The sequence below is a fragment of the Leptosomus discolor genome, chromosome 3 (genome assembly GCF_034619465.1).
Source record: "Leptosomus discolor isolate bLepDis1 chromosome 3, bLepDis1.hap2, whole genome shotgun sequence".
NCBI lineage: Eukaryota > Metazoa > Chordata > Aves > Leptosomiformes > Leptosomidae > Leptosomus > Leptosomus discolor.
The window spans coordinates 61,400,572-61,427,306 of NC_141393.1; the positions used below are offsets into that span (position 1 = coordinate 61,400,572).

At 46.5% G+C, this 26,735-nt stretch overlaps 1 protein-coding gene across 2 annotated transcripts in view; it reads left to right on the forward strand.

Moving 5' to 3' along the window:
• The window catches only part of PDE4B (phosphodiesterase 4B), a 188,173-nt gene that overhangs the window by 117,039 nt on the left and 44,399 nt on the right, over positions 1-26,735 (forward strand). For both annotated transcript variants that reach the window (XM_086462173.1, XM_086462174.1), the window contains 4 exons: positions 10,492-10,686; positions 12,660-12,696; positions 12,799-12,869; positions 16,562-16,611. In XM_086462173.1, coding sequence (XP_086318299.1) covers positions 10,492-10,686; positions 12,660-12,696; positions 12,799-12,869; positions 16,562-16,611 — 353 coding nt within the window. The remainder of the gene's footprint in view (positions 1-10,491; positions 10,687-12,659; positions 12,697-12,798; positions 12,870-16,561; positions 16,612-26,735) is intronic.

A 26,735-nucleotide genomic window follows, 5' to 3' on the forward strand; every position in this document is an offset into this window, starting at 1 on the left:
CTTTGCATTTACTGCCTCTGCCTGCGCACGTGCTGAGGTATGGGGGTTATCCTGAGCTACGGTAACAGCGTCGGTGGCAGAGGTGGTGCCAGAGGCATCTTGTTTGAGATGGTGTAATGTGGTTTTGATGCCAGCCCCTTGTTTGTGCCTGCTCCGCTGGCTGGGCTTCAGCTTAGCACAGGAGAGAAGGGGGTTGGTAGGAGGCTTTCTGCCTTCCCCAGGTAGTGCTGGGGAGGTGGGAAGGGGGCAAGGAGACCCCAAACCTGGCAGCTCGTCCCTGTGTGTCCCTGTGCTATCCCCCAAATAGGTGCGCTTCTAGAGGGTGGCTGGATGTTCAGTGAGATACGGCTCATCCGTGGTGACTCACACACTGATGGGAAACGTGGGCACCGCAGGAATCAGCTCCCTCTGAGCTGGGACAGGGGTTCCCTCCTGTGTCCACCGGGGGCAAAGCCTCAGTGCCAGCTATGGGATGAGCCTCCTATGGCACCAGGCTGCATCCCGCAATGTTGTAGTCAATTATGCTATTAATCCCACCAGGAATAACATCAAGTTGGTGTTTACCCCCATCACTCCTACAGGAAAGCTGTTCAGTGATCTGTCTGCTCTCGAGGCAAACAATTTTCCTCTGATTTCCAGCCTCAATTAATTCCTGTTCGTTTTACACTCACTTGTTCTTGTGCCAATGTTGTCTTTAGCTTGAAGGTCTTGTCTCCTCTGCTGGTCCATGTACAGAAGCAGGGCATCATCCCTCAGTTGGCGCTGCAGCAGGATGAATGAACTGGGCCCCTGTGGCCTTACCGACAACACCCTGATACCTTAACAGCAATAAAGCAAATGAGCAGCAAGAAGCACGGTGACGGCTGCAGCTGTGATTGACCAGAGCGAGTAAGGAGCCGCAGCTTAAAATCATACCTGTGAGCCGGTTCTCTACATTTGCTTGGCTGCAGCGATGACAGAAATACCATGATTGCCAGTGGAGTTACAGCAAATAATCAACTGAAGTTGTATTAACCACAGGGCGCTGGTATTGGTCGTTATGGCAGTGCCCTGGAAGAGGGTGCGGTTTCCCACCGTCCAGTCAGTGCATGTGACAGACCACTTAGAGTAAACATACGACTCTCTGCTAAAGAGCCAGGTTTTTTGCATCCTTAATATTTTGTCCTCAAATAGGACCAGTTGGCAAATGCTCGTGATTTGGATGAAGCTACTTTTGCATTAAGCTTCCACTGGGCCTGAAATGATCAATACAAGCTGTAAAAGAGATTGCCCTTGAAATCACATCAGTATCCTTTGCCTTTTGCTGTGTGCAGTGTCCTTTCCTATTGATACAAAAGGTGAGGAGTACAGACATTTGAAAGATGCGAAGAAAGTAAAATTTTGCTGAAACATACCCAACCAGATTAATTGGTTTTGGGAGGACCAAGTGTCTGAAGGATTTAATAATCTGAATACCATTTTAGGACTTTTCATTGTCTTTCTGCTGGCAGGGAACACAGATCCCAATTATGGAGATAAATCCAAAAACCAGGTCAAATAATTATTTTATGAATCAAGTGAAAAGCCTTGGTGTGTTTCTTAGCGCAGCAGCTTTCCACAAATCCACTGTTGGACTTTTGGGTGTTTTAGGTGGGGTGAGGGTAGTTTAAAACATTACTGTGGAAAACCTGTAAGTCTTCTGACTCAAAGGCTGGCTGTCCTCCTCGTTCAGATTAGGCAGGTGAAATGGAAAAATTCGTGGTCTCTGTAACTTGTTAAGAATCATTGTCACTTTATTCCTGTCTCTAGTCTGTTTGACAGCAGACCAGAGCAGCTATTTGATTTGTAGCTGATGCCTTCGTGCAGCCCATCGCAGCCGGATGGAGTTATGGCAGAGCAAAGCAGCTCGCTGGCCTGTTTGAAAAGGCAAAAGTGCCTCTTGGAGTCATGCCAAGCGATCCTCTTTGTAAGGTCAGGATGAAATAAACCACGGTTCTGGCCAGCAGCCTCCTGATGCTCCGGTTCCGTACGGATACGGGAACACTCTCCTACATACTGGAAGCAAAGATTGTTTGCTGTACAGGATCCTTGAGATTCGTGCTGCTAGCTTGCCTTTGCTGTTAGTGCACGATCTGCTTTGGGAAGAGCATTAAGTGCAGGTTATGCTTAATAGGTATATGAGGTACTTTAAGATGCATTGATAAAAGATGCAGTATATGACTGTAATTCCCCTTTTGTTACCAGTAATACCCTAGTGGGGAAAAAGCAAGGCTGGACCCCGTGTACCTGCTTGCTGGGTGGAATTACCCACCCCAGGCTGGCTCTGGGGAGGGAGCAAGTCTTGTCCATCGGCAGAAATGCTGTAAGGTGTCCTGGAGCCCCACCAGAAGGCAGCGGGCTCAGCTGCAGCCCTGCACAGGGGTCCCCATCACACGAGCCAGGCCACTGCGTGCAGCCTCCTCCACGGGAGGTAACGTCCATGTCTTGTGTATTGGGAAAGAGAGTCTGTGAAATGTTACGGTGCTTAGATGTAGCTGTAAAAGCTGAACTGACAGTGAACAGAGCATAACGCTGGGCTGGACTGGGATAAATACTGTCCTATAACTTGAATGTAAACATCTGTGCCGCAGGCCAGCACTGTTTCACAGAGCAGGTGATGCCAAAATCTGGTGTCTGCTGAGAAGCACCATGCTGTCCCCGTGCCACCTCTACCGCTGGCCATGGGTGTGCAACTGCCTGTCCAGCACCTTTCCTGCCGGGAAAAGTGGCAATTATCCCTCCAGCGAGACCCAGTGGGTCCTTCAATGTGGCAGAAGCACAGCCTGTGTGCTGGAGCAGGTCTGGTCCTGATGAGCTGTGAGTGGGTGGAGGGTGCTGGGCAGGAACACCCGCAAGGCAAGGAGAAGGGCTGTGTAGTGCTGCACAGGGAGGGAGTTACCTTGGCTTGGGGAGCAGCAGTAGGGAGGAAAAGCAGCTACTCTGTCAGTTGGTAGCTGGAATATTTTGAGAAGGAAAAAGAAAAAAGCACTTAGGAAGTGGCATTGCTGCCTGTGCTAAGAGTGATCACTCACACCCATCTGCCTTTACAGGCCCTGGAAGTGAAAATGAGGAGGGTGTCCACTGTGTTTGAATGTGCCTTGCGTTTTCCAGAGATTAATAGCAGTGAACCACAGATGATAAAATAGCCCAGGATGTACATTTGGAAAAATAACAACTGGTTTCTAGAATTCAGGATTTCTTCTTTGGGGGACTTAACAACCACATGATGTTAGCTTGTTACAGGATAATGTCAAGCTACTTATCTGTAGTAAACATGAAAAGGATTAGATTTTTTGGCGCACTCTGTGCTAATAGAAGATCCAAAATAATTTTTACCTCTCCCCTGTACTTTTCCAACCATCTGGCAGTGGCTGTTCCAGCATGGCATGGTGCTGCATGCCGTCCTTGGGCACACGTGGCAGCTCCGCAACCTGATGGCTTTCACCAGTGCCAGTGAGTGAACGGCCATGGGGAGAAGTAATAGCTCGGGGACCCGATGTGCAAGATGGTGAGAGTTTCAGGCAGTACTTGCCTCAGACACTGAACAAGCAGGTGGCACAATGGTTTCTTCATAGCGAGTAGGGCTTTAAAAAACTCAATGAGCCCTTTGTAACATCACTTACAACCCAGTAGTGCTCATACCGAGCTAGGTTGTTTCTGCAGTGCAAACCATGAGCCTCGCGAGGGTAGTGCTGATGAGTCGTGCTGAAGAGCTGTAAGGGCGCTGGCTGCGTGTGTTTAGTTTTGTCTTTCTGCTACGCTGGAGATGGACCTGGGCTGCAAAGGGAGCACCAACAGCTCTCAGGTCTGCCTTGAACTCCGGGTGTTGGAATTGGGCAAACCGCGATTCAAAGCTGTTCGTAAGCACAAGGCAAGCTAATTCCTGGCCCCATCCAGACAGGCTGCGGGCAATGGCAGGGGCTCTGGTTATTCTGCCTCCATTGTACCCATTGAGAGCTGCTAGGAAGAGTGAACTTCTATATTCAGAGACAGGAAAGTCAAATAAACATGTATTTTTGCTTTGCGATACACGCAGAGGCTTAATAACATGTTTAGCAGCAGATGACAGTTTACATGACAAACACTGAAGTAAGTGCTGCTGGGTTTGCTGTGCAAGGCAGCTGTGATATGCGGTGCTGGGGGGGGGACGGGACTGAATGGAGTTTGGTGGCCTTATTTTGGGGGGCATGGGTGTTTAGCCACATGAGGGACAAACCTGACAGAGGGATTTGAACACTTTTGAGAGGTCCCTGAGAACAACAAGGTTTTCCCCTTGGTGGGAGAAGGTCAGGAGGGAAAAAAAGGCACTACTACCTGCGGCGCTGAGAGCGGCCAGCCGTGTGGAGCCTCGTGCCCGTGCTAGGGCATCTGCATTGGTGTGCTCAGCTCCGGCATGCCCGCTGAGTGTCTGATCCCGTCTCATTAAGTGCTGATGGTTCCAAGCACAGACCTTTTCACGTGGAAGATTATTGAGAAAAAACAGCAAGCTGTTCTGATAATGGGAAACAGGTGCACCAGATTAGAGAGCACTGAGAAGCAGTCGTGCCTGTACAGATCTGGAGGTGTAAGAAACAGCATTTTTCATTGCTAATGGTGTTAAAAATCCAGCTGAATGTCTTGGTGAGAAATAGATCTCTAATGATTGCGAGAGGATCTTTATAATTAGCAGAGTCTGCCCAAACTTCCTGAAATACTGTATTTTGGAAACATATTTGATAGCGTAGTAGAGGTGGTACTGTAGTTAGAAGATCAGGAGTAGTGCCCTCAGGAATGAGGCTGGGAAGGCAAAGCAGATGGTAAGCCCTCTTGTCGAGTCAGTGCTGTCATCCTCAGGAAAAGTGTAAATTCGTAACATAAACAATACACAAGCCTGACTAGTTTGATAGACTTAAATGTGTCTATCCTTGTGTTTTATGTTACAGATCTAGAAACAAACTGTGGGGCTGCTTAGCTCGCATGGTAACCATTTGACTTGCAGTGACTCTGAATTACATAAAAACTGTGGCACAATCCCATTTTTCAGTTTTTATGCCAAATCTTACCATGTTCCAAGGCTGCTGGCAGGCAATGCTAATCCAGTGATGGTGCGTTCGTGATGCTGTCTCTTCCTTATTGCTACTCCACCAAAAGTTTTGTGCCCAGGCCCCCTTGCAGAGGGAGATCAAAGAGCTCAAAAGCCTGAATTGTTGGATGAGTTGGAGGCAGCATCTTCTGTCAGAACACCTTGGCAGTTGCCATGTTTTCATGTGAGGGTGGTGCTGTGCTGTGGGTAGGAGCAGGGCTGATTTAGGACTGGTTTGATGGGAACAAGTCCTCATGCACACTGCAGGGAGCTGGCCCCATCGCTGCGTGGGGGCAAAGAGGGCTAGAGGGCGATGGGGAGTCCCCCAGCAGGGATCCCTCTGCCTGCAGAGGTTTGGTTGGACTTTTCTCCCTGTGATAAAGGACTGCAGTAGTTTTTAACGTAGAGAAATTGTAGTCATTACTGTAAAGCTGCAGAATTTGGACAGCAGGGGGTTGCTTTTATTAATTTTCTTGGTTTTGCAGAATGACTCATGAAACCTCATTGTGTTTTACAGTTTGAGCATGATTTCTCCTGGCTTGCCATTGCGTATTTCCTCCCTTCGTTACCGTGTTACAGTCACATCTTTCCGCAGGTCCAATGCAAGTGCCCCCTTAGCTGCTTGTCGGAGCGAGCTATGGCTGACTCCTGCCACCTGCTGTCTTCTTCTCTGCTCTTCACTTTATTGGGATCCTAGTTTATTAAAAAATGCAGAGCGACAAAGGAGATGGAGCTGCGGCTGCCCCATAGCTCACACTGACCTCCCGGCTGAGCACTGCTCTGCGGCCACCCTGCTCCTCTTGCTGCTGACCCTGCCACCTCCTCTCCTCCACCACCACCAGCTTTCCTCTCCTCCAGCTGAGAAAGCAGAGAGCCTGATGTTGAGTTTAACTGTAGCCTGGCTCTGGAGAGAAAGCCAGGGGACAGGCCACCTTCCTGCACAGCTCTGCAGTGCTGAGAGTGGAGACTTGCTGGGCTGCGGCACTGCCCCTGCCGTTGCACCCTTTGCCAGGTTGGATTTTGCTTGGTGGGTCTGCAGTTCCCTTTGGCTGGCACTGGGATTTGTGGCTTTCTTTGTCCACTGGATTCCTCTCTTCATCTGGTGGTGGTCAGTAATGCTGAGAACATGCTCACCTCGGGGTGCCGCTCAGCCACGCTCATGAATTGCACATTTGTGAATCCACCGTTAAAAACAGAAGGGCCTCAGGAGACTTGGTTTTGTCTGTCAGTCAAGTCTTTGATTTGCAGTTATCTTCTGGCATAGGGATTGCACCGCGGATTTGTATCGGTGGTTAACAAATGCCCACCCCAAACAGATGCTGTCACCTTTACTCCCGTGGAGCCAGTTCTTGGCTCTTGAGCAAGTGGGCTTCGCTCCTCGGAAGCTCTGGGTGGCTTCCAGACATGCCGTCACCCCCTGAGACTGTCACAGTGCTTGGAAATGTTGGCTGAATAAACCTGATAATGTAAGTGGGAGGCAGGTGGGGAATGGTGTCAGCTCGGTGCACCGGAGCAAGGCAGGCTTTTTAGAGAGGAGCTGTACTGTGGGGGACTTATCTTGGATGATTTATAGGGACCTTAGATACCAGGTTTGTGACCTGTGTGTTTAGGTAATGCCATTTTAAGTCTCAACAGTGCCCACTTAACCCTGAGCGTGCTGGGGATCCATGTGCTTGTGCGGAAGAGCCCGTGGGGTTGGCACAGGAGGTAAGGGAAAGATGCAGCACATATTGGTGGGTGACTGGGCTTCGGGCCACAGACATTTCATCCACCATCCCTTGGTATGGACATGGGGTCAGGAGCAACTGTAGAATAACAGATCAAGCGTTTGCTGATTTTATTTTTTTTTTTTTTTACCTTTTTACCTCTGAGTCTTGCTGCCACTTCTTTTGGTGCTTCTGTGCCAACGTTATTTCACAAATGGGGTGTCTTGACTGCAAGTGCCATTGCTTGAAGATAAACTGCAAAGCAAATTTTATCTTTTTGTTTTTTCTCTGGCCTGTTGTAGTGGTGCTTTGTTGCCATCCCTATTTTTAACTAGACAAACACAGCTACATTTTCCACTTACGCAAAGACCCTGGGCTGCAAACTTTGGAGAGGACCCTTAAAATCTGCAGAGTATTCTGAACATGGTGCCACACTGATGATTAAGTTTTTCCAGCAGAACTCATCAGTTAACTTCTAGTGAAAAAATTTAGTGGAAAATGCAGCTCTGAGAGGGCAACTTTACAATCTAATTGCAATTCTTACCAATCTCAGCAAATGGTTGTTTGGGAGGTGTTTTTTGCATCAGGATACAATTCCAGATGGGCTGTTGTACAAACCAAGAGCAACTGGTGAACTTGATGTGCAGCAAAGATCTGAAAAACACAAGGTTAAGCTCTTGCTCTACATCTCTCAGGCCACGTTCTCCTAATGTTGGGTCATCGGGGGGAAGTCTTTTCCTGTATTTTGCTTCTTGTGACTATTAAAAAGCCACAGCAGCAGAGAATTAAGACCTGGGTTTTGGCCATCCCAGTGAAGACGTTGCCCACCCAGCTGTGCCGCTGGGACTGCCTGTTCACCTGCACAGAATAGGACACTCTGGGTAGAGGTAACTACAAACCCCTGGTTAGCCTTCACTTTTGAGAGGGGAATTTTCTGTTAACTTCATGCCTGAGGATGTGGTTGGCTGAGTGCTGGCTCAGGCCCAAGGAAGGGGAACCAGATGAGGGGGCCGGCACGGCCACAAGCTGAACTTGCGGAAAGAAATAAAAATGCCTTTCCGGCTGGATTAACTGCGTGATCCGTGCTGCGGCGTCCCAGGCTCTGGCACAGGGAGCATGGGCAGCGTGCAGCCAGTAGCCAGCTGCATGCATGCAGCGTGGCTGGAAGCAGCCACAGCACCTTGAGCTGGGCGTCAACTGTGCTGGGCTTCTTTCTGTCTCATCCCAGAGTGAGCCCCAAGTGCTGTAGAAATCTGGAAAACTTCCACGGCTCAGGCAAACTGTTTCCTGGGAAGCTCTGCCTTTGCCAAGGTTTAACCTCCACCTTTACCCAGGTCACAGAGCACCAGGGTCCTTCTTACACCTCCAGCTATGAAAACTGTTCACATCCTCTGAAGGTATTGCAGATCCCTGGGATTTAGGTGGGAATTTCTGTAGGAGTGACTCAGAATGGGCCTAGGCTAGCGGGGGGGGGGGGGGGGGGGGGGAGGGGTGTTAAAAGAGGGAAAGGGAAGGGGATTTGAGTATCTTCCGCCTTCCTCAAGGCATAGAAGCCATGCTACAGTAAGCCATGCAAACCCAGGTCCTTGGTGGATAGTTCCCCTCTTACTAAATGTCCTTCTTTGCTACTGAGTAGTCTTTGCAAAAGATCCCCTCATCAGCCTTGCCCCTGCCTCCCTCCCTTTGCCTCTTACACACATTTTAAACCTTGTGCGTTAACTTTTGCTCCCAAACCAATTGCTAATGTGTACCAGCAAGCAGCAGGTAGTCTCACACAGCCTGAAGAAGCTCTCTGCTCAGCTAAATGCTCAGATTTAGTTCATTGCTGTATTTCTATTTGTGTCTAAACTAGATATTCTTGATTGAAGGTTTTGCAATAAAATGTTTTGAGTAATCAGAGTTTACTTTCTGAATAGGTATGGATTATCAGCTGGCTGTTGTTTGTAGATGCCATAGTTACAGAGCTGGGTTTCTTCTGTTGATTACTTTGTGGCTACAAATAAAGTGTACTGAAGCTGTCATTGGTGGAAGAGCAGATAATAAAGAGTAAAAGAAAAAAGTAATGATTGAGCAATTAGCAGTTTCAAGATGTACTTACACAGTTGGGTAAGTAAATGCTACAGTGAGGCAGGGTAGACGTTGGACTCTCTTTCAGTGAGTACTGTTTTATACTGGTGCCCTGCCTTCGGAGTTCCAAAGAATCTAAAAATCTTTGCACTAGTGCTTAGGCATATTTTTAATTGCATTAATTAAATGCATGTTCCCATGCCCTTTTTAATTCTTGAGGAACCGTATGTGGGACCAAATAGTGCGAGACCAAAGTACTTACCCTCTATCTGTAGCCATGAGGAACAGAATAACTGCCAGAATAACTGACCTAGTCTTTTATTGCTCCACCCCAGTAAGTTGTTTCTGGAGACATCAGAAATAACTGTCTGAGCACCCACTCCCTCCCAAGCACATACACAACTGTAAATAAATATTTATGTTATAAATATAACTGCTCAAGCAAAGTATGCAATCCCTCACATGCAATGTATTATCACTGATATTTGAGAAATTGTTCAATAATTCATCAGTTGTTGTTCATACAAAGCAGTTGGTGTAGGAAGTCAGAAGCACCAGGAAGCAGCTTGCATCAGGAGCGGCCACGCCAGGGCTGTGGCCATGGTGCAAGTGGATACCCAGCTCGGTGGTGCAGTTATGAGCCGTCATCAGGCGCAATAAATTGGGAGAACATCGGGAACAGGGAGAGGCATGTGCCCTGGCAGGAGTGAGGACTCGGCTCCCACTGCAAGTGAGGTGAAGCCTCAGACTTCCAAAGGCAAGAGAATTCATACTGAACGCAGCCATACTTCACTTGGCTTAGCTGGAACGTGGTCACACATATGGTATTTATATCAGATCCAAATGCCCAAGCGAAGGAGGCCAACCTGCTTATTTTCAGGGTTTACGAGGGGTGTCACTTGCTAAAGTGTCCAGGGTGACTTCAGCAACAAGTTGCAGCAGCCAAGTTATGAAACCGTAAGAAAGTGGGTGTATAATGGAAACGGTGACAGAAGGTTTGGGGCTTTTTACAATTTTTTTAAACAATCTTGCAGCCCAGCTGTTTGAAATTCACTGAACTAATATCTCGGATGGCTGAGACATGAACTATGGCTGAAAAGAGACCTGGGTGTCCAACTTGTGCAACTGCCGAGTTCTTCCCAAATCTTGCAGGATTTCAAAAGTTTGCTTCCAGAACGGGTGGGGACAGGGCTTGGCTGGAGGATGGGACGTGTCGTAGCTTTAGTCCCCGTTATGCTTGTAAGGAGTGAGGTTTGGCAAATCGAACCCCCTGGCTTGTGCAAACACAGCGGCCATGGGGGTGGTGTGGGAAGAGCTGCAGAGCTTGGTGATGGTGTTTAGCTGACGCGTGTTTGTGCTGAGAGTGACAGGAGCTGTGCTGAGCTCAGAGAAATTCAGGCTGAAGGAAGACTGAGCAGATGTAGTCAGGAAAGAAGCCTCGGGGGTAAATGTTTTATCGTAATGTGGAGTCCTGCTTGCATGCGATAGAAATATGCCAGTGAGAGGCTCCAGTAAATGTAACCCTGCCATTCCTGTACTGAGCAGATGACACGGTATGGGCAATTCAAATGTGACGCATGCACCAAAAAACATCTTTTGGCAGATGCGTGTGACACATAGTATGTGTTTTGTTCACAGCTTTGATGTGGAAAATGGCCCGTCCCCAGGTCGCAGCCCGCTGGACCCGCAGGCCAGCTCCTCGTCAGGACTCGTATTGCACACGACATTCCCAGGCCACAGCCAGCGCAGGGAGTCGTTCCTGTACAGATCCGACAGCGACTATGACTTATCACCAAAGACGATGTCCAGGAACTCTTCTCTCCCAAGTGAACAGTAAGCATAAATTCAGCTCATGTCATATTTTGCAGTAACTAAAGGCTTTGCACAGCCTCCCATAATCCTCAGAGCTCTGTTAAGAGGTGCTTTTGGGTGGTACTCACATTTCATAGCTCGAGTGCCCAAAACGGGTGCTTTTATGGTCTGCCAAGGCCTGACTTCCCTCATCTCATTCTTGAAATATTCCCCCTTTCTCCATAGTTTAGCAGGAGAGCTTTCAAATCCATATCCTGAAAAAGTAGAGAAATCTTGCATTTTACCTTTCTTAGTACTAATTCTTCACGTGGGAATTGGTGTTTGGGGCCTGAAGCACTTGCAGCTAACTGCAGGGTGAAGCCTGGGCTGTGCTCAGGGCAGAACCGCTGCCAGCTGCCCCATCCCCTCTGGACCTGCAGGCAGGAGAACCTTGTTGCTCCAGCACTCGGCTTGCTTGCCCTCTTTTCTCCATTATACTCTCACCACGTGTTCTCAGAGCCCCATTAACATCAACTCTGCTTTGTCTTAAGTAGGCAATATTCTGTTAGCCAATAGAAATATGATTGTACTTGTATTTACAGTATTACTCTTCTCCATCCTGTTTTCTGTCATGGGTTGTTCGCTGGAACTGAGAGGAAAATACAGCAGAAAGCCCGAGACAGATGGTTGAGCTTGAGAGGATCAATGTAACACGGAGCGTGGAGCTTAAATGAGTGTCCTGGATTTATTTTAAAAGGCACAGTTTAAAGTGACCATTAAGCTATAAAAAAGTTGAACTGTTATAAAAGCCCTACAAGTTTTGTCATGAAATAGAAATCTAAATATTAGCAAGATCCACGAGGAGTATTCTTCTGAAAGAGAACATCCCTCTCTGTTAGTTAACATTAAGTAAATATTTATGAGAGACAAAATAACCGCTCCAAATGATGCATATACCATGTTTTGTGTAAATGGTGGATTTTTAACAATTGCCCCATGTTCCCAGCAGTGAGCTGGAGGAGACCTCTGTGCTGGGGCAGGGAGAGCCCCATCCCACTGTGCCCACCACCCAGCTTCAGAGCTGCCTGCGGTTGGACATGTCCATTTACTGCAGGCATCAAGGCTCCTGTGGCACTCGGGGTGCTGCCATCTCCATGCTGACCTGGTTTTGACATCAGTGTTGAGACAACTTCAATTAAAACATAGACTTAGCAGAACTGATACCCGAGTCTGGACAAGCGGACGTGCTCTCTGGCAGGAGAAATACCCCTTTGAAGTGGTCCAGCGCTGATCTGGGGCCCATGCCTGCTCTCTCCTGCCTGCAGCCACGCCTGCTCTCCTGCCCTTGCTCAGCATATGAGGTGCACATCATAGAAAACACCCAAACACAGAAAAAACCCAACCCATAGGAACCCACTAGCAACCACGCTGGGTTGCCTTGCTTTCTGGCTGCTGTCGGTTCTGTGCTACACAGCAATAGCACTACCCTGCCATGTCTCAGTAAGGTAAATCGTGTTGGATTTTTCAGATACGCGTGAGTGTTTTATACAATATCGGCAAAAAAAACCCTCATATTGACGGTGGCGATGTATTTTTCTCAGAACTTCTGCTGAAATCTTCCATGATGAAAACAGCCGGATAAAACCCAGCGTCTGAATAACATTAAAGACTGTGACAGAGATCAACAAAAGCCAGGAAATTCAAAGCTGACCTTTCCCCACACCATTATGGTTTGTTTTTTTTCCACCGTGGTGCCTTAACTTTTGAATTTCCTGGCTTTTATTGCCTGGCGTTACCAATCTGAACAATCAGGTTGTTTTGGATATAAGCTGCGAGACCTTTCCATTAGGAACAAGGTTTTCTATAGTGTTGAATAAACGCTGCATGGGTTAATGTTGGGGTTTTTTGTGGTGGGTGCTACCTGGGGAAACCTCCCTCTGTAAAACGCTCTTTCTCTGGGGTGAACGATGCCCCATTTGAGGTAAATTTACATATTTTTCTCCATTTCTCCTTAGGCACGGGGACGACCTGATTGTCACACCTTTCGCCCAGGTGAGTTGCCAGCCACATTAAAACAAACGCAACCCCCTCCCCCCCAACCCAAAAAACCTGAAGCAGAGAAGATAACCTCTCCTGCTTTTGCCTCCCTCGTAGGTGCTGGCGAGCCTACGAAGCGTGAGGAACAACTTCACGCTCCTGACCAATTTGCATGGCACATCCAACAAGTAAGCCCGTCGGTTTTTTGACCCTTTAAACGGTTCACACGTCCAGCAAGGGGCTGGAGGGGTCCCTGCTGGGACCCCACCGGCCTCGGGGCTATCATGGCGCTGCCTGTGGCCCACTCTGGTTTTTGCGCGGGACGCCAGGGGGCGCCAGAGCGCAGCCCGCACGGCCGGGCCCCCGCCATCATCTTTTCCCCTTCGGGGAAGAGACGCGCCTTCCTGGTGGCCACCGACCCACCATTTCCCCTTCTTCACTCTTTATCTTGTGCCCCTACACCCCCGAGAGAGGCTCTCACGGTGCTCAATGATGGTACCTGGCTGGAGACATTTGGAAAAGCATGACGAGCTTGAAGAGGGAGCGATGTATTTCTGCTTGGGAAAGGGGATGTCATGCATTTCTGGGTATGTTGGGGGTGTGTGATGTGGCATCTGCCACGCTTCACCATGTTGGCTATCCCAAGTGTTTGTTAGGTGCCCAGCTCGGAACGGAGGTGTCACAGTCGAGCCATGGTGCTGCCCTCCATTTCCACCGTGGTTTCACAAGAGAGGTGGTCACGGCCAACGGAGGGAATGTCCAAGCAGGAGGATGTGGGGATGGTGAGGATTTCCCCAGCAGGGCAGGCAGCAGCGTCCTGCAGCTTGGCTCTGGGGGGCTGCCCAAAGAACTGGCCTGTGCTCTCCGCAGGCCGGGGATCCCATGTCACTTCATTTGACGCTGTAATTGCACTGAATGAGGAAGGCGATGCACTGAACTTAAGAGGAGGATGTTGTTTTTCATACCTGCTGAACAGGAGAAGCCAAACAAACGCCTTTTTATGCCTTTGTCGGGAACCACCGTTTCCCCTTAGCTATTTATAAGGAGCAAGTCATGGTCATTTGCTGGCCTGTTTTGCCCCAAGAGAGCTGTTTTACATGAAACCAGCATCGTTTGTTCCTGGCGATGTCAGTTACGCACCCACCCATCCCATCCTGGGACTGGCAGGCACTGCTTGCTCGAAGCGTCCCTCTGGCTCCCGGAGCGAAGGGTGAGGTGCGAAAACGCAGCCCAGTGGGACACCATGCTGCTGCACACGTGAGTGGCATCACCTGGGCACCCACCGTGGACTCTGCTTTCTGCCTTCCCGTGCAATTCTTGTATTTTACACAAAGCCCAGCATTTATCCAGGCGTGAGGTTTTCCTCCCATTGATTTCCGTTCGCAAATTTTGATGGGAAGGAACCGCCGCATTCCAAGATGGAGGTTAATAGAAAAACAGATGGCTGAAATAAATTCCTTTTTTTTTTTTAAGTTCTGCTTTTTTGAACAGCTCGAGCGTTTCAGCAGTTCCTAATGAGGAATCTGAAATAGGACGGGGCTGGAAGGAAGCGAGGGTGTAACCTGTAGGACACACAGGCATCTTGTAGTGTCCTTTTGAAAACATTCCCAGATTTGATTGAGGTATAAAGTCATTTGCCCAGCCAAAGTAAAAGTTGTTGAATGTTTAAGCCATTATATACCAAACATCCAAGTCCGTGGCAGAATGTGCTTCCAGGCGCTGCGGAGCTTTCTGCACAGTTTCCAAGCAGCTCTGCTGGGTTACAGCCGTGCCGCCAGCTCATGATTTTATCATATGTCTCATGATATGTGGTTTTTTACTTAAACTTGTGCTCTGGGGATCATGAGAATCTCATCTTTTCTTTAGCCCCTCCTCTCCCTTCTTTTTTTTACTCCTCTTCCACCCCTCCTGGCCCAAGAAAGAAAAAGAGGATGCTGTCCCACGTATTTACAGAAATGCTGGAAAATATGAATGTTAAGGGCTGGAGGAAAAAAAAACAACTAGAAGTCATATTTTTTGGACTTTAACGTCAGGGATTTTAAGGCAGTTTCCTGATTGGAAAAGAGGAGGGTATGATTAATGGTTTTGGAGTGCCTGAGTTTGGCAGCCACAGCCCAGGACACGGTCAGCATCCGGCGCCTGCTCCTCTTCATGCCCGTCGGCAAGAGAGAAGGAGCGGGAAGTGCGAGCCATGTACACTTGAGTGTCTAAGAGTCGAAACGCAGATCTCTGGGTCTCTGCTGCATGCACCCTGGCTGCCACAGAAACCAGGATGGGCACAGCCAGGATGTAATTCAAGGATGCCGTGAGCAGTGCCGTTCCCTTTTCAGGCTCTGCAGCGGGGAATACCCTACTGAATACTAGTTCATCCCTCTCCACCCCCCCACCCCCCAAAAGGCATGTCTGTGCAATTCGGTGCAGGGTTTGGAGATACCTGGAGCACGTCTCCCCAGATACTGGAAGCACTGCAGCCACGGCGTGGTGTCCCTATTGGGGAGTTTCTGGTTTTGAGAGATTTCAAGATTTGGCTTTTCAAAGGCTCAGTAGAGGCAGGTTGGGGCAGATTTTTGGAGAGGTCGGTATCCAACACGGGCTGAACCCTTCGAAGAATCTGAGTCCTGCAGCTCCCTCCAGAAAAGCCGAGCCTTTGAAATCCCAGCCGGCAAGGGGAGCCTGTACCCAGGGGAGCGTGCTGCTGAGGAGCAGGCGTTGGGGCCCCACTGGCCCACGTGCTGCCGGCAGATCAGGAGGCTGGGGCTGAGGGTTTGAAGCAGGACTGTAGACCTTACCCGGTTAGCGAAGCCTTCCTGGAGCACTTCTGAAGAACTCCCTGAAGCTACAATTGAAGCAGAATTGAGCTGCTCACTTGCTTTGATTTTAGCTTCAAAGCAGAGCTGGAAAATAATGGATGTTTCAGTTCAGTGGCTGACTCAAAAAAAATGGGGTTAGGAGGTTGGCTAAGAGAGAATGTGGGGGAATCTGGCTTCAGTTAAGATGTATCAGTAACTTCTTAGGGAAGTAAAAGCCCAAAGTTTTGGTTTTGGTCAGCCTGAAATACTGTGTTCAGTCCAAAATGAAGTATCTTCATTTTGGTGTCAACTCTTTTTAACTTCTTTAAAAAAGAAGTCTCTTTTTTTCCCAAGTGAATTATGGTTTCAGGTTGAAAATTTAACAGTTTTATTTGGCAAATCTCGCAGTAAAATATTTTGGCATTTGGAGAAATACTGCACCCTTTTTCCAGTCAGACCCTGTTTGCTTGACTTGAACCAGTTTTTCAAATAGCTTTTGGTCCTTCCGAAATCCAGATTTTTCTAATGAAATTGTTGCTCCTAGTCAAAAAAATGTCCTTCAGCTCTTTCAGAGCTTACACTAGTGACTGCAGCCTCTTCTTACTTGCTTCCAGATGCGATTCAAACTGTGGGGTTTAAAGCCAAATGTTTCTCACCTTACAGCCTTGCATGTGGGTGTAGCATTTGACATGACTTCAGGGTCCAGTCCAGACCTTGTCAGGAAAAGCTTTTTGGGAGAAAATTCTGGGGGAGCCACTGACCACTTCAGCCACAGAGACCAGCCCTTGCTGACTTCCAGGCATGTTTTGAGCAGAAAGGTGCAAAGGCGGTGTGGGATGATGGCACGTCTGTCCTGGTATACCTTCTTTCCAGCATGTGTGTGTGCCTAGCCAGGGGACATAGATCTTTGGGGTTTCCTAACAGATCTATTGATAGTGCTTATTAACTGCCAGATAATTTTAAAGTGATTTGGGCTTCTTTGTGAGCATGAAGAAGGATTTTTAACTGTGGGAGTTGGCAGTTTGGACTGCCAACGGGGTTTGAAATTATCAAATAATACCTATTTATAGAGTATTCTTTATTCCTCTTAGGAGATCTCCAGCAACAAGTCAGCCACCTGTCTCCAGAGTTAACCTGCAAGGTATGTGTGTGACTTTGATAATTACCTGCAAGGTCAAATGCAGACGATGCTTTATTGCACATCATTTTACTAGCAGCTGCTTCTCTGCCTCCTTGTCCTGGTGCAGTTCTGGGCTCGTAGAGCTTCTTCTGAGTTAACTTGTGCAAAAACAATACGCGAGAACCATCAGGCCCAAAATATTGCTATTCTAATAGTTTGGGTTTGGGGTTTATCTTTGTATGTTAGCATAAAAGACAAACATGATTCTGGCTTGATAGTCATGGCCACAGTGACTGCTGTTCTTCTGAGTCCCTGTGCTGCACAGGCCTGGACAAGCCCCAGCCCACAAGCATTGAACAGGCTCAGACACAGCTGTATTTTTTTTTTTTATCCTGTTTATTTCAGTTTGTTTCCATGTGATCTATGTAAAAATTGCAATCTCAAAAACCTTTCTCAGGTGAAACTTCCTCTGCTTTTATTAGGCTGCCCTGGAATGGCATTTTTTTCTTTTGTTGTTTGCTTGCAGTCTTTTGAAATCTACCTTTAGCAATTGAATGAGAGCAGGAGCCAGTGAGTGTGGGTAATCGCATCTTCTCCCCTGTCTGCTCCCCTCCCTGCACTCGGTGTCCCTCAGTCACCCTGTCCTCATCCCTGTGCCGGATCAGAGACCACAGCAAACTCAAGCAGGTTCGGCTACAATCACGGAGGAGAGTAACACCCAGCAAAGCCTCTGGATGGCAGGCAGCGGGCTGTGTACAGCTTGTGCTAGAGCCTGGGTGAGCAAGGGATCGCCGGGGAGGGGGGGGCTCAGCGTCTGCCCAGAGTGCCAAAGCAAGGCGGGGTAGGCAGCAGTGTGAGCCCAGGGAGCAGTCGTGGTGGGAGCAGGGGGCTGCTCAGGTTAGGTGAGGTGCTGAGGATGGGAAGCAGAGGCATCCTGGTGTTTACTTATGACGAGTTTATTTTTACACCTGGGTTTAGCCATGCAGTGCTTGAGGGCTTGTGGGACCCCTCTCAGAACAGAGCTGGCCCTACTTGCATTGATTTAAAGGTTATTCCCCCAGAGGAGATAAGATTTGGAGGAGTGACCATTTGTAAGGTTTAATCTCAGCCTTTCCAATAATTATGTGCTTGGAGGAACTTAATTTTTACAGTGTGTGAAGCCTGGATAACTATCATTTCCTTTCATGCTGTGTATTATTTACTGTCTGGGGACACGTATAGTCTGTGAGACTTCCAGATTAGGTTCCTCAAAACTTGTTAATGGGATGTGGAAACCTCTGATGCAGAAAGAAAACTGGACATCACAATCTTAAATGCCTTCTTCACTCCCTCTGTGTGAACAGTGTCGAGTCAGAGCTAGCAGGAATGCAACTCGTCACCTTGTTTAAAAATCTGTTCTAGCAAGACTTTGATTTTGTGGCCTGTTTGGAAAAAATAATGGAAAATTTCGTAAGCTTTCCATAGATCTGTCGTATATTAGTAACAGAATCTAATAACGAGGAGTGAATTCCCTTCCAGGAATTTTTACATTAATTTTCTTAACGCTTTCTGTGGAAAGAATCACTTTCAACTTTTTAACACTTTGTGGATAATTTTCTACAGTATTTCCAACATGAGCCATAGGATACTTGTTAGTTTTTAGCTAACCCAAGCTTCTAGTGCTGGGCATACGTGAAAATTTCAGTTTCCTTTTTGATTGAACGGTCTGACACACATAATCGTACAGCAAATAATCGTACAGCAAGTTCTGTGTTACCCTGCAAAGCTCAAAAAGAGCAACTGAAAAGAATCCAACTTTCAGCATTTTTAACCTTGTGATCCTGACTCATGGTTTTTAGTGTTTCAGTGCTAGTGATTATATGTGGCTAGGTAATATATCTAAAATAAATTATATTAATGTCTTACCTGAGACGTGAAAAAAAGAAAATGTCTGGATATGGAAGTGAGCTGTGCTGTGAAAGAAAACTGCAGCTCAGGGGCTTGTGGAATTTGTAAAAAGTGGAGAGGTATAGGCTGGATTTGTGGCCCCTCCAGTAAATGAGTACGTAACCGTGAATCTTAACTGCCTTTAGGTGAAGTCTTCAAATGAAGCAAAAAATGTGAGTTGTATCATTACAACTGAAGTAAATTGTGACAGTTTGTAGATAAGAATAAGAAATGTTTTTGGGATTGGTAGGAAATTGTGTTACTGGCTACATGAAAGAAGCCAATATTGACATTGCTAGTGAAAAAGTCTGGGGTTCTTAGTTAAATTCCATTTCAGATTATTTTTGTTGGTGAGTTTTGCCAGCGCTCTTTCACCAGGACCCCGTCTTTAGGCTGAAGCAATCCCTTCCTGGCCAGGCTAAGACGTTGCATCTGCCGTGCTGTCACACCCCTGTGCTGAGGGCGTTAGGAGTGAGCTCGCTGGGAAGGGGCAGCAGCTCTGACGCGTTGAAGGAAGACTCTGAAACCAGCCTGATAGAACTGCCACGCTCACAAACCGTCAGGCAGTTCACGGGGCTTAGAGTCGTGGCCGAGAGAGGGGAAGCGCTCTTCTCGGGGAGGCCAGCGCCCGGACACCTGCCTGCTTGCTTCTGTGATATAGGTGGTGTACTCTCGGCTCACGTTCTTCTCATGCTCACCTGAAAACAGAGGTATAGGGAGGAATGCCAGTGTTACTCTGTCCTGCAGTTATTTATTTTCTGACTTTGTGCTATTACAGCGTGTAAGCCAGGATCATTCTGAATTTCTGACCTTATAGTTGAATTTTGTGGCCCCGCTTTGCTGCCCAGAGCGCATTCCAGGTTCCTTAGAGCCTCTCTTGTTTCCCGTGCAGGCTGTAGTCACTTTGTGCAGCAATTCCCTTGGTCAGTTTGGTGGTTGCCTTCCTTTGCCTGCTTACAGCCAGTGTTACCTGGTGTAACTCATTCCAGGATAGCAGAAAACAATGTTGGCCATTTACTTTCTAAGGAAGTTTCCATTTAAATGCAGCAAGAACAGAGATTTTTAGGGGATTTTTTTTTTTTTTTTACAGTGTTTGCAGCTTTTTTTCAGCTAGATGGCTTCTGATTTGGAAATTATGAAAGGAAGGAGAGATTTTTCTTATCAGAATGCTTCCAGTTCTGTGCCAATGGCTCCTGTGTCTGAAAGGATGCACAGTGTTTTTCCTGAAAGTTTTGGAGAAGGAAACAGTAATGTTTTGATTGGGACTGGGCTGCGTTACATCCCTCTAGATAAAAGAATGTGTTTTGAAATGAAATGCATTTATATTCTCTAGATTGGTTAGTCGGCAAAGCTTGGAATTTTATTTTAGCTCTCCCATGTCACACATTGATTCACAGATTTACCACAATCAATTGACATCAGTATGAGCACCTCGTATATGTCTCCTTTTATTTGTCATTAGTGGAGTGATTTATATCCTGTTATGAAAAGTACAGAACTTGGGGTTTAAAGCAAGCTAGCATACATTAATAAAATTACCCTGGAGGGAGACAAATTACATTCAGTGTTTGCACTGGAAGTAATACATGCCAGCTGTTTACTCCAGCCAGAATATTACGGGATTTGTCAGTTGTTTCAAACTGAGAGGAGCCAAATCTGTTGCTAGTGTACTCCCCAGGAGTTGCATCACTGAGGACCCAGGCCCATGGCAAAATGAGTGAGCTGTGTCAAAATTATGAAATTCTTTTTCGCTTTCATTTTCTTGAAAGTATGAAAAATTCTGGCCAGGTTTTTCATGGGACTAAGTGCTTTCAAAGCTGATACTGATGGCACTGCAAATTTCCGAGCTTTCTTAACCTTATAACCGCAGCCATAAAAGGAAGAGGAATATGTATTGAACATCCTGTGTTTTGTCCTTGGTATCAGCTTAAGTAAATCTGGCAGATTTTTCCTGTTATTTTGTTACAACTACAGATCACAGGAACGAATGAAATTGCTTTTATGAATTACCTGAGAAACCATAACATGGAAATACAAAGCCATAGCAAAAAGCACCTAAATCCTTAATTAGCCCATGTACTCCACAGCCGGAAAGGATGATGGGAATACTTCGGGCCGTGGGCTTCCTAAGCGATGTATGGCATTACAGACATTACAGAGTGCAGCTGTGTAGGGCCAGGATGATCAGTGGGTGCTACCCAACTGCCTTCTCTGGAGTTACAGTGATATAGACACGTTGTGCCTGTGATGTTCCTTTCACCTATTCTCCTTGGGTTTTGGTGGTTTTGTGGGGGTTTTTTTTAAACGTGGCCTCTGCCACAGTTTCTTTCATTGACCTTTTTGCTACCTTGGGCTCAGTGAATCCGTCAGCACCTTCTCTTCTCAAATCAGCGCTCTCCTCCCCTGGCATCAGTGAAAGGTCTTCAGTTCCTACGCAACTGGTTCAACTAATAAAATCTTTAACCAGCAGCAAGTCTGACAGTTCCTGCTTAGTTTTGTTCCTCCCTCCATATTTAATTACTTCACTGGCCATAATTTGCTCCGAATTCAATCATCTTTCATGGGCTGCCACGTTTGGTCTAAGCCTCTTATTCTTGCACCCATTTTGGTACAATCTTTCCTCCATCTGTTTTGTTTCCTTTGTATTTTTCCCAGGATTTTTTCGTCTTTTACCACATTCTTTCTCTCAGCTCAGCACGGTGTTTGCTTAGATTCCCAAGATCAAGGCTTCTCCCTCGCTGCCTGACAGTGGTTGTGCACCTGGTCTTCATGTTTGTCTGGACTAGCATAGCTCCCCGTGCCACCACCGTGCCTTTGCGAGAAGCCTCCCCACTTGAACAGGGCAACAGGGGAGAGAGGTGGCCCCTTTCTGCCAAAAGATCAATACCCCGAGGGACGGTATTTTCCTGTACTGGTTCATTTGATGGGCGGCTGCATCTAAACGCTGCCGATAGCTGACGGGAGCAAAGCATAGCGTGGAGGGTCGGACAGTGTGGTGCGCTTCCTGGAGCTGTGAGGGGTTTGCAGAAACTTTTCTCAACAGCAGGCAACCGAGCGCCCCTTGGATACTTTGAACACTGAATAATTATAGTCTGTCCTCACAATTAATTATGTACCTAACAATATAATATAGCTGATGTGCTTTGCAACCCGAGGCTTTGGGGGGTGTAGTCCTTTGGGATATGTCACACACAGGCTTTTCAGGGCTCATGGGATTAAAGCTTTGTTAAAATTCCTCTCTGGGGATGGGAGTGAAAGATTGGTATTTTTCTTGCTTGTGCCTTAGCCTCTGCTTTCCTGTATATCTGCACGTTTGTCTGCACTTCTCACATGCCTTTACACGAACTCAAAACTTGTACTCTTTCATTTTTTATGTGGGTGTAAGATGTACACAGACTTGTGCACGAACATTTGTATAAAGCATAAACAAAAGACTGGATAATGCTGGTGCTTGTGCTAATGAGAGTCCCTTTTGGAGGAGTTAACAAGCCCCATGTATCGAAGTCAGCTCTTGGTTACAGATACCTATCAATCCCAGGTAATTTGGACAGAGCTGGTGATCTTGTACCATGCTTCCTCTGCTTGGCGTGCGGAGAATAGCTCTGGGCATATATGAAGTAGAGGATTCGTTTTGAAATTCTGGTGGTCTGCTGTGAGTTTGGCTGAAGATCCAGCCTCTTGATTTTGAGAAAGACTGTACGAGTCAAGTAGATGTGATGGTTTAGGCTTTCAACAAGAGTGCAAGAGGAACCATGTATTGCCAAATAGCTGAGCTAAAAAGTAACTGGTTGTGCACAGTAAATTCAGTGGTGCTGTAGACTTACCTACAAATATTATTACCTACAAATATTACTTGTAAAGGATGCGGTGCTAAAATGATGCAGATTATTTAGAAAATAAGCAAAACTGAAAGAAATCAGATAGATATCATGTTAATGACGTGACTGAGTAAAGTTAAGGCTGTGGAGTAGCGAAGTGATTCTTACTGCTTGGGGAAATTAAAAGTGTGTGTTTCAAAGTGAACTTTAAAAGCCACCTGCAGAAAAAACAAGCATCGCTGACCAAGCCCCAGCCCGTGCTGGGGACGTCCAGAGGCCGTTTCTTGCTCATCGGGGGTAGTTCATTCCTGTGGAGAGTCCGTTTCGTGTGTTGCGCCTGCCTGTGAACACACACCCCCTGAAAGTTGGACTCATGCATCTTAGTAAGTATTTCAGTTACGCTATTGACGTCAATGCAGTCATTAAATAGATTGCCGGCCCTCCCATCAGTAAACCTGTGCCAAAGACCTAGAGGCAGACACATTTTAAAAGAAGAACATCAGGTTTTCTTTTAGCATTTGGAGAGAATAAGGGAAAAGTTTCTTCTGAAGTCACTATGCTTTGCAATAAGGGAGGGGTTTTTTGCCTAATTTTCTAGGACTCATTTTCTGCAAAGATAATGCTTGCGTTTTATTTAACACACTTCTGTTATGTTCCTGTGCGCACAAAAAACTCCAAATGAGACTAAAGACTCGTTTTTTGCGATCAGCTCCAGCTGAAAAATGACACTCATTTTAGGTCTCCCGGCTAGATTGATTTGTGTATCAAGTAGCAGAAGGTATTCAGGCAAACCTGTTTAGCCTTTGACTCCAGAAATTCTGCAAGGATTGATTTCATGACATCTATATAAGAAAATAGCCTTCATTTCTCCTCGGCAGGCTCTGAAGACATACAAGCTAATCATGACTCCATAGCAACGGATGAAAACTGTTTTCCCCTCCGCCCCACCTGTGGATGTCACATGAAGATGCTACACGTGCTGCTGCCATCAGGAACCTGTCACTCCCTGGGGCCCAGCTGCCATCTGCGGCCATGGGGCGAGCGGCCGTGATGCCAGCGGGACTCCCTGCATATTTCTGAGGCAGGCTGGGCTCTCCTGGACTGGCCAAGATGTCCATTCATTACTGTGGTTGGGGAGATACCAACCTCCAGGAGCTGCCATCCTGCCCATTGCTGAAGGCAGCTCTGGGTTGCACAGTACTCCTTGGCCGGTGTCAGGAATGGCTCTGGCCGACGGGCAGAGGCTCCAAAGGAGCTGCGAGCTGAATACCTAAGGATACATACAGATGGCATCCTCACCCGGGTAGAGGGAGTACCTTTCCTTTGACAAGATAAGCAGGTATGTTGTAACCAACAGCAGCAGTGCATTCTTGAAGAACAGTTGAGGAGCCAAACCACCAGGTTTTTTTGTTGAGGTCATTTCACTGATGATAACGCACTCTGCTACGTAGGATAAAACCATAAAAACAGTCCTAGGTTATTAAAAGGGCTTCTCTCTGATGGATGGTTTCATTCTGAATGATCCAGGCAACTGCAAACCCAAGGTGGCAATGAAAGGAGCTTTGTAGTGGCATGCTCTCATTGTGTCCCCGTATTCACGCTGCTCTTTAAAGCACAGGTCAAGTCCTGAAAGCCCTCTGTTGCTTTGCTTAGCTCCCGTTCGTATTGGATTGCTTAAGGTCTCTGCGAAGACAATAAGACTTTGCTCTTGCTAATATCAGAGTTGATAAAATCTGTGTTGCTTTTGTTTTCTGCATAGAATGATAATAGTTGCTGTGGGTGAGATTTTGACATCGCAGTCTTCAGTGTACTGAATCAGTTCCATATGAGTTTGAGAAATGTGTACTTGTTCTGAGAATAAAAAACAAACCAAAACAAACAAAAACACCCAAAACAAACTTCTGGCAGGCTGAGTTATTTTTCTTAGGTCGTGGGGCACAGTTTGTGCATGCCTTAGTGATGAATAGGGTTCTTCATTGTCCCACTGATTTGAGCCCCTTCAACTTCTATGTCATCAGCATTTTCCAGCCAGTGGGAGCTGAAACGGCCTCCTGAAGGCACCCATCAGCTCATCCCCGTGGCAGTTATATATAAGTTCCTCCGTCCTCCCCCAAGGTTGAGCTCGCTGCTGCAGCATCGTGTCCCAGACACAGCTGGCCACGGGAGTGTGAGAGGCTGCATCCGAGTATCTATGCGGAGATGTTCCCAGGGTAATGCACTGCACAGATCCCAGAGCCATCAGCCTGTCCTTGGACAGTCCCAATGTTCAAAACCTTGTCCTCCTGCAGGATCTGATTCCAAGTGTAAGTTGCTTTCTTGTTGTGTTTTAAAAAGTAAGTGTTTCGCACTTTGTGTTTCGGTTGTCAGCGGCCAAATGGTTCAGTCCGTAGCTGGGCAGGAACTCGCGCTGATTGTTTCGTATTTGTTGGTCTCGGTGGCAGCAGTGTTTGATTTGAGTTTGTGATAGGGGCATATACAGAGGGTAAAGCGCTGGCCTTGGTGGATAGAACTTGAATTCTCCTGCTGTCCTCTCTAGGGCAGATATTTTGCCCACCAAAGTTAACTCTACGATTATAGGATAAAGATTAAACCCTTAAGAGCTTTTAAAATCAATATATAATTCAGGTCGAATTAGAACAGGGAGTGAAGGATGGCTAATGCACTCTTTCTTCCCTCTATTCAGTTACAGAATTGCATCCATTCTGAAATACAGTTTAGACTCACCCATTCCCCAACAGTGATACTGAGCAATGAACGTATTGACTGTTTTCAATGTTCAAATCACCCCAGAATGCTCTGGTTTTGTTCTTAGTATCTTTTCATCTCCTGATTGACTAAAAGAGATTTACATAGTTAAGCAGGGTATGCTTATTAAAGTGAGCATAACGTCCTTGTGCAACTGGTAGAGAATGTTACACTAACAGTTAATGAAACATTTTATTGTAATACTGTTTTCTCTGCAAGAAGTGTCTGTAAATGACAGCCTCAAGTATTGTATAATTGCAATCCTTTTTTGACAGAAAGGAAACAACTGTTAATTATTTATGGTTATTAATAAAACATGCCAGGTTCTCAAGTTAATTCGGTTCACTGGAAAAATATGTATGCTTACAAAGATTTAAATTTTTTAAGCAGTAGACTTTAAAAAACATCTAAATACGTCTGTCCCTGTGGAATATATTTTCATGTGTAAAGGTATCATTGATTGACTTTGTTGTGCATTCAGGCACTTAATCATTTTAGGAATTCAGAACATAGAAAAAACAAAACCTCCTCCAAACTCTAGCAGTGTGTTGATTTGACTGTTAATGTCTTTTGGTTTTACATTCAGTACTGTGCCTGTCCAAGTCTAATGGCAAAGAGCCTTTCATCAACCAGAAGACTAGGATCTGACCCAAGGTTAAATGCTGGTTTTTGTTGTTTACTAGGAGCCATGATCAGTGGCCATTATTCAGTACTAAATACTTACATAGTCAGATTTAATTTTAAAAGAGCTATGCTTTTTAATGTATTCATTCTAGTATAAATATCCTGCTGTCATAAATATACCTTTCCAAGAGGAAATTAAACATCTGTGCATATGAAAACTCCCCTACCACACCTCCACGCTCTTCAAAAAATGTCTTAAACAGGCATTCTTCCATTGTGCCTAAACGACTCCAGGTTCCAGGTGTTCAGAGCAAGGCTGTGGGTCCAGCTTGCCAGGGCCCTTAGAGCATTATCCAGACACCCCAATGTTTTCATTTAAAATGGGTTGAATCCGGTTAGGCCTTTCATGCTGCAAGCCTGTGTTTAGGGAGGTTTTACAAGCTTAACACTTAATACCAAAATGGTTCTAAAATGTCACATTTTACAAGCAATGTATTTTTCTTTAAATACCATATATTAGGTTGACAAAAGCAGGACACAGAGCAATCATTGTCTTCTCTGAAAAACCAGCACGCTATTCTGAGAAGTGGACAAGCCAGCCTGTCTTCCTGCTCTCCTTCCCTCCCTTCCTCCCTCCCTCCTTCCCTCTCTGAGTTTTATGAGAATTGACCTGAAATTGTGGCTCTGCCATTACGGACTCGAGCACAGGACACTTGGATCCACGCTGGGAGCTCTCGTGCTGGTCTGGGACAGCCCGAGAGGATGTGGTGTAACTGTCTGCTCTGCGGGGACTGTCGAGCACAGAGCGGGGCCAATCCTGCTAGCAAAAATTCAAAGTAAACATTCACAAGTTAGCAAACACAAGTGCAGGGTTTGTCGATAATAGATCTTGCTAGCATTTGACAGTTGTGAAATATTTTCCTCCCTTTCTTCCCAAAGGTACTTCTTGAAGAAGAGAAAACCAGATACATGTTTCTAGCCTTAACAGGAGTATTTTCTGGTTTGGCAGTAATACTTGTGGTCCACATCCAG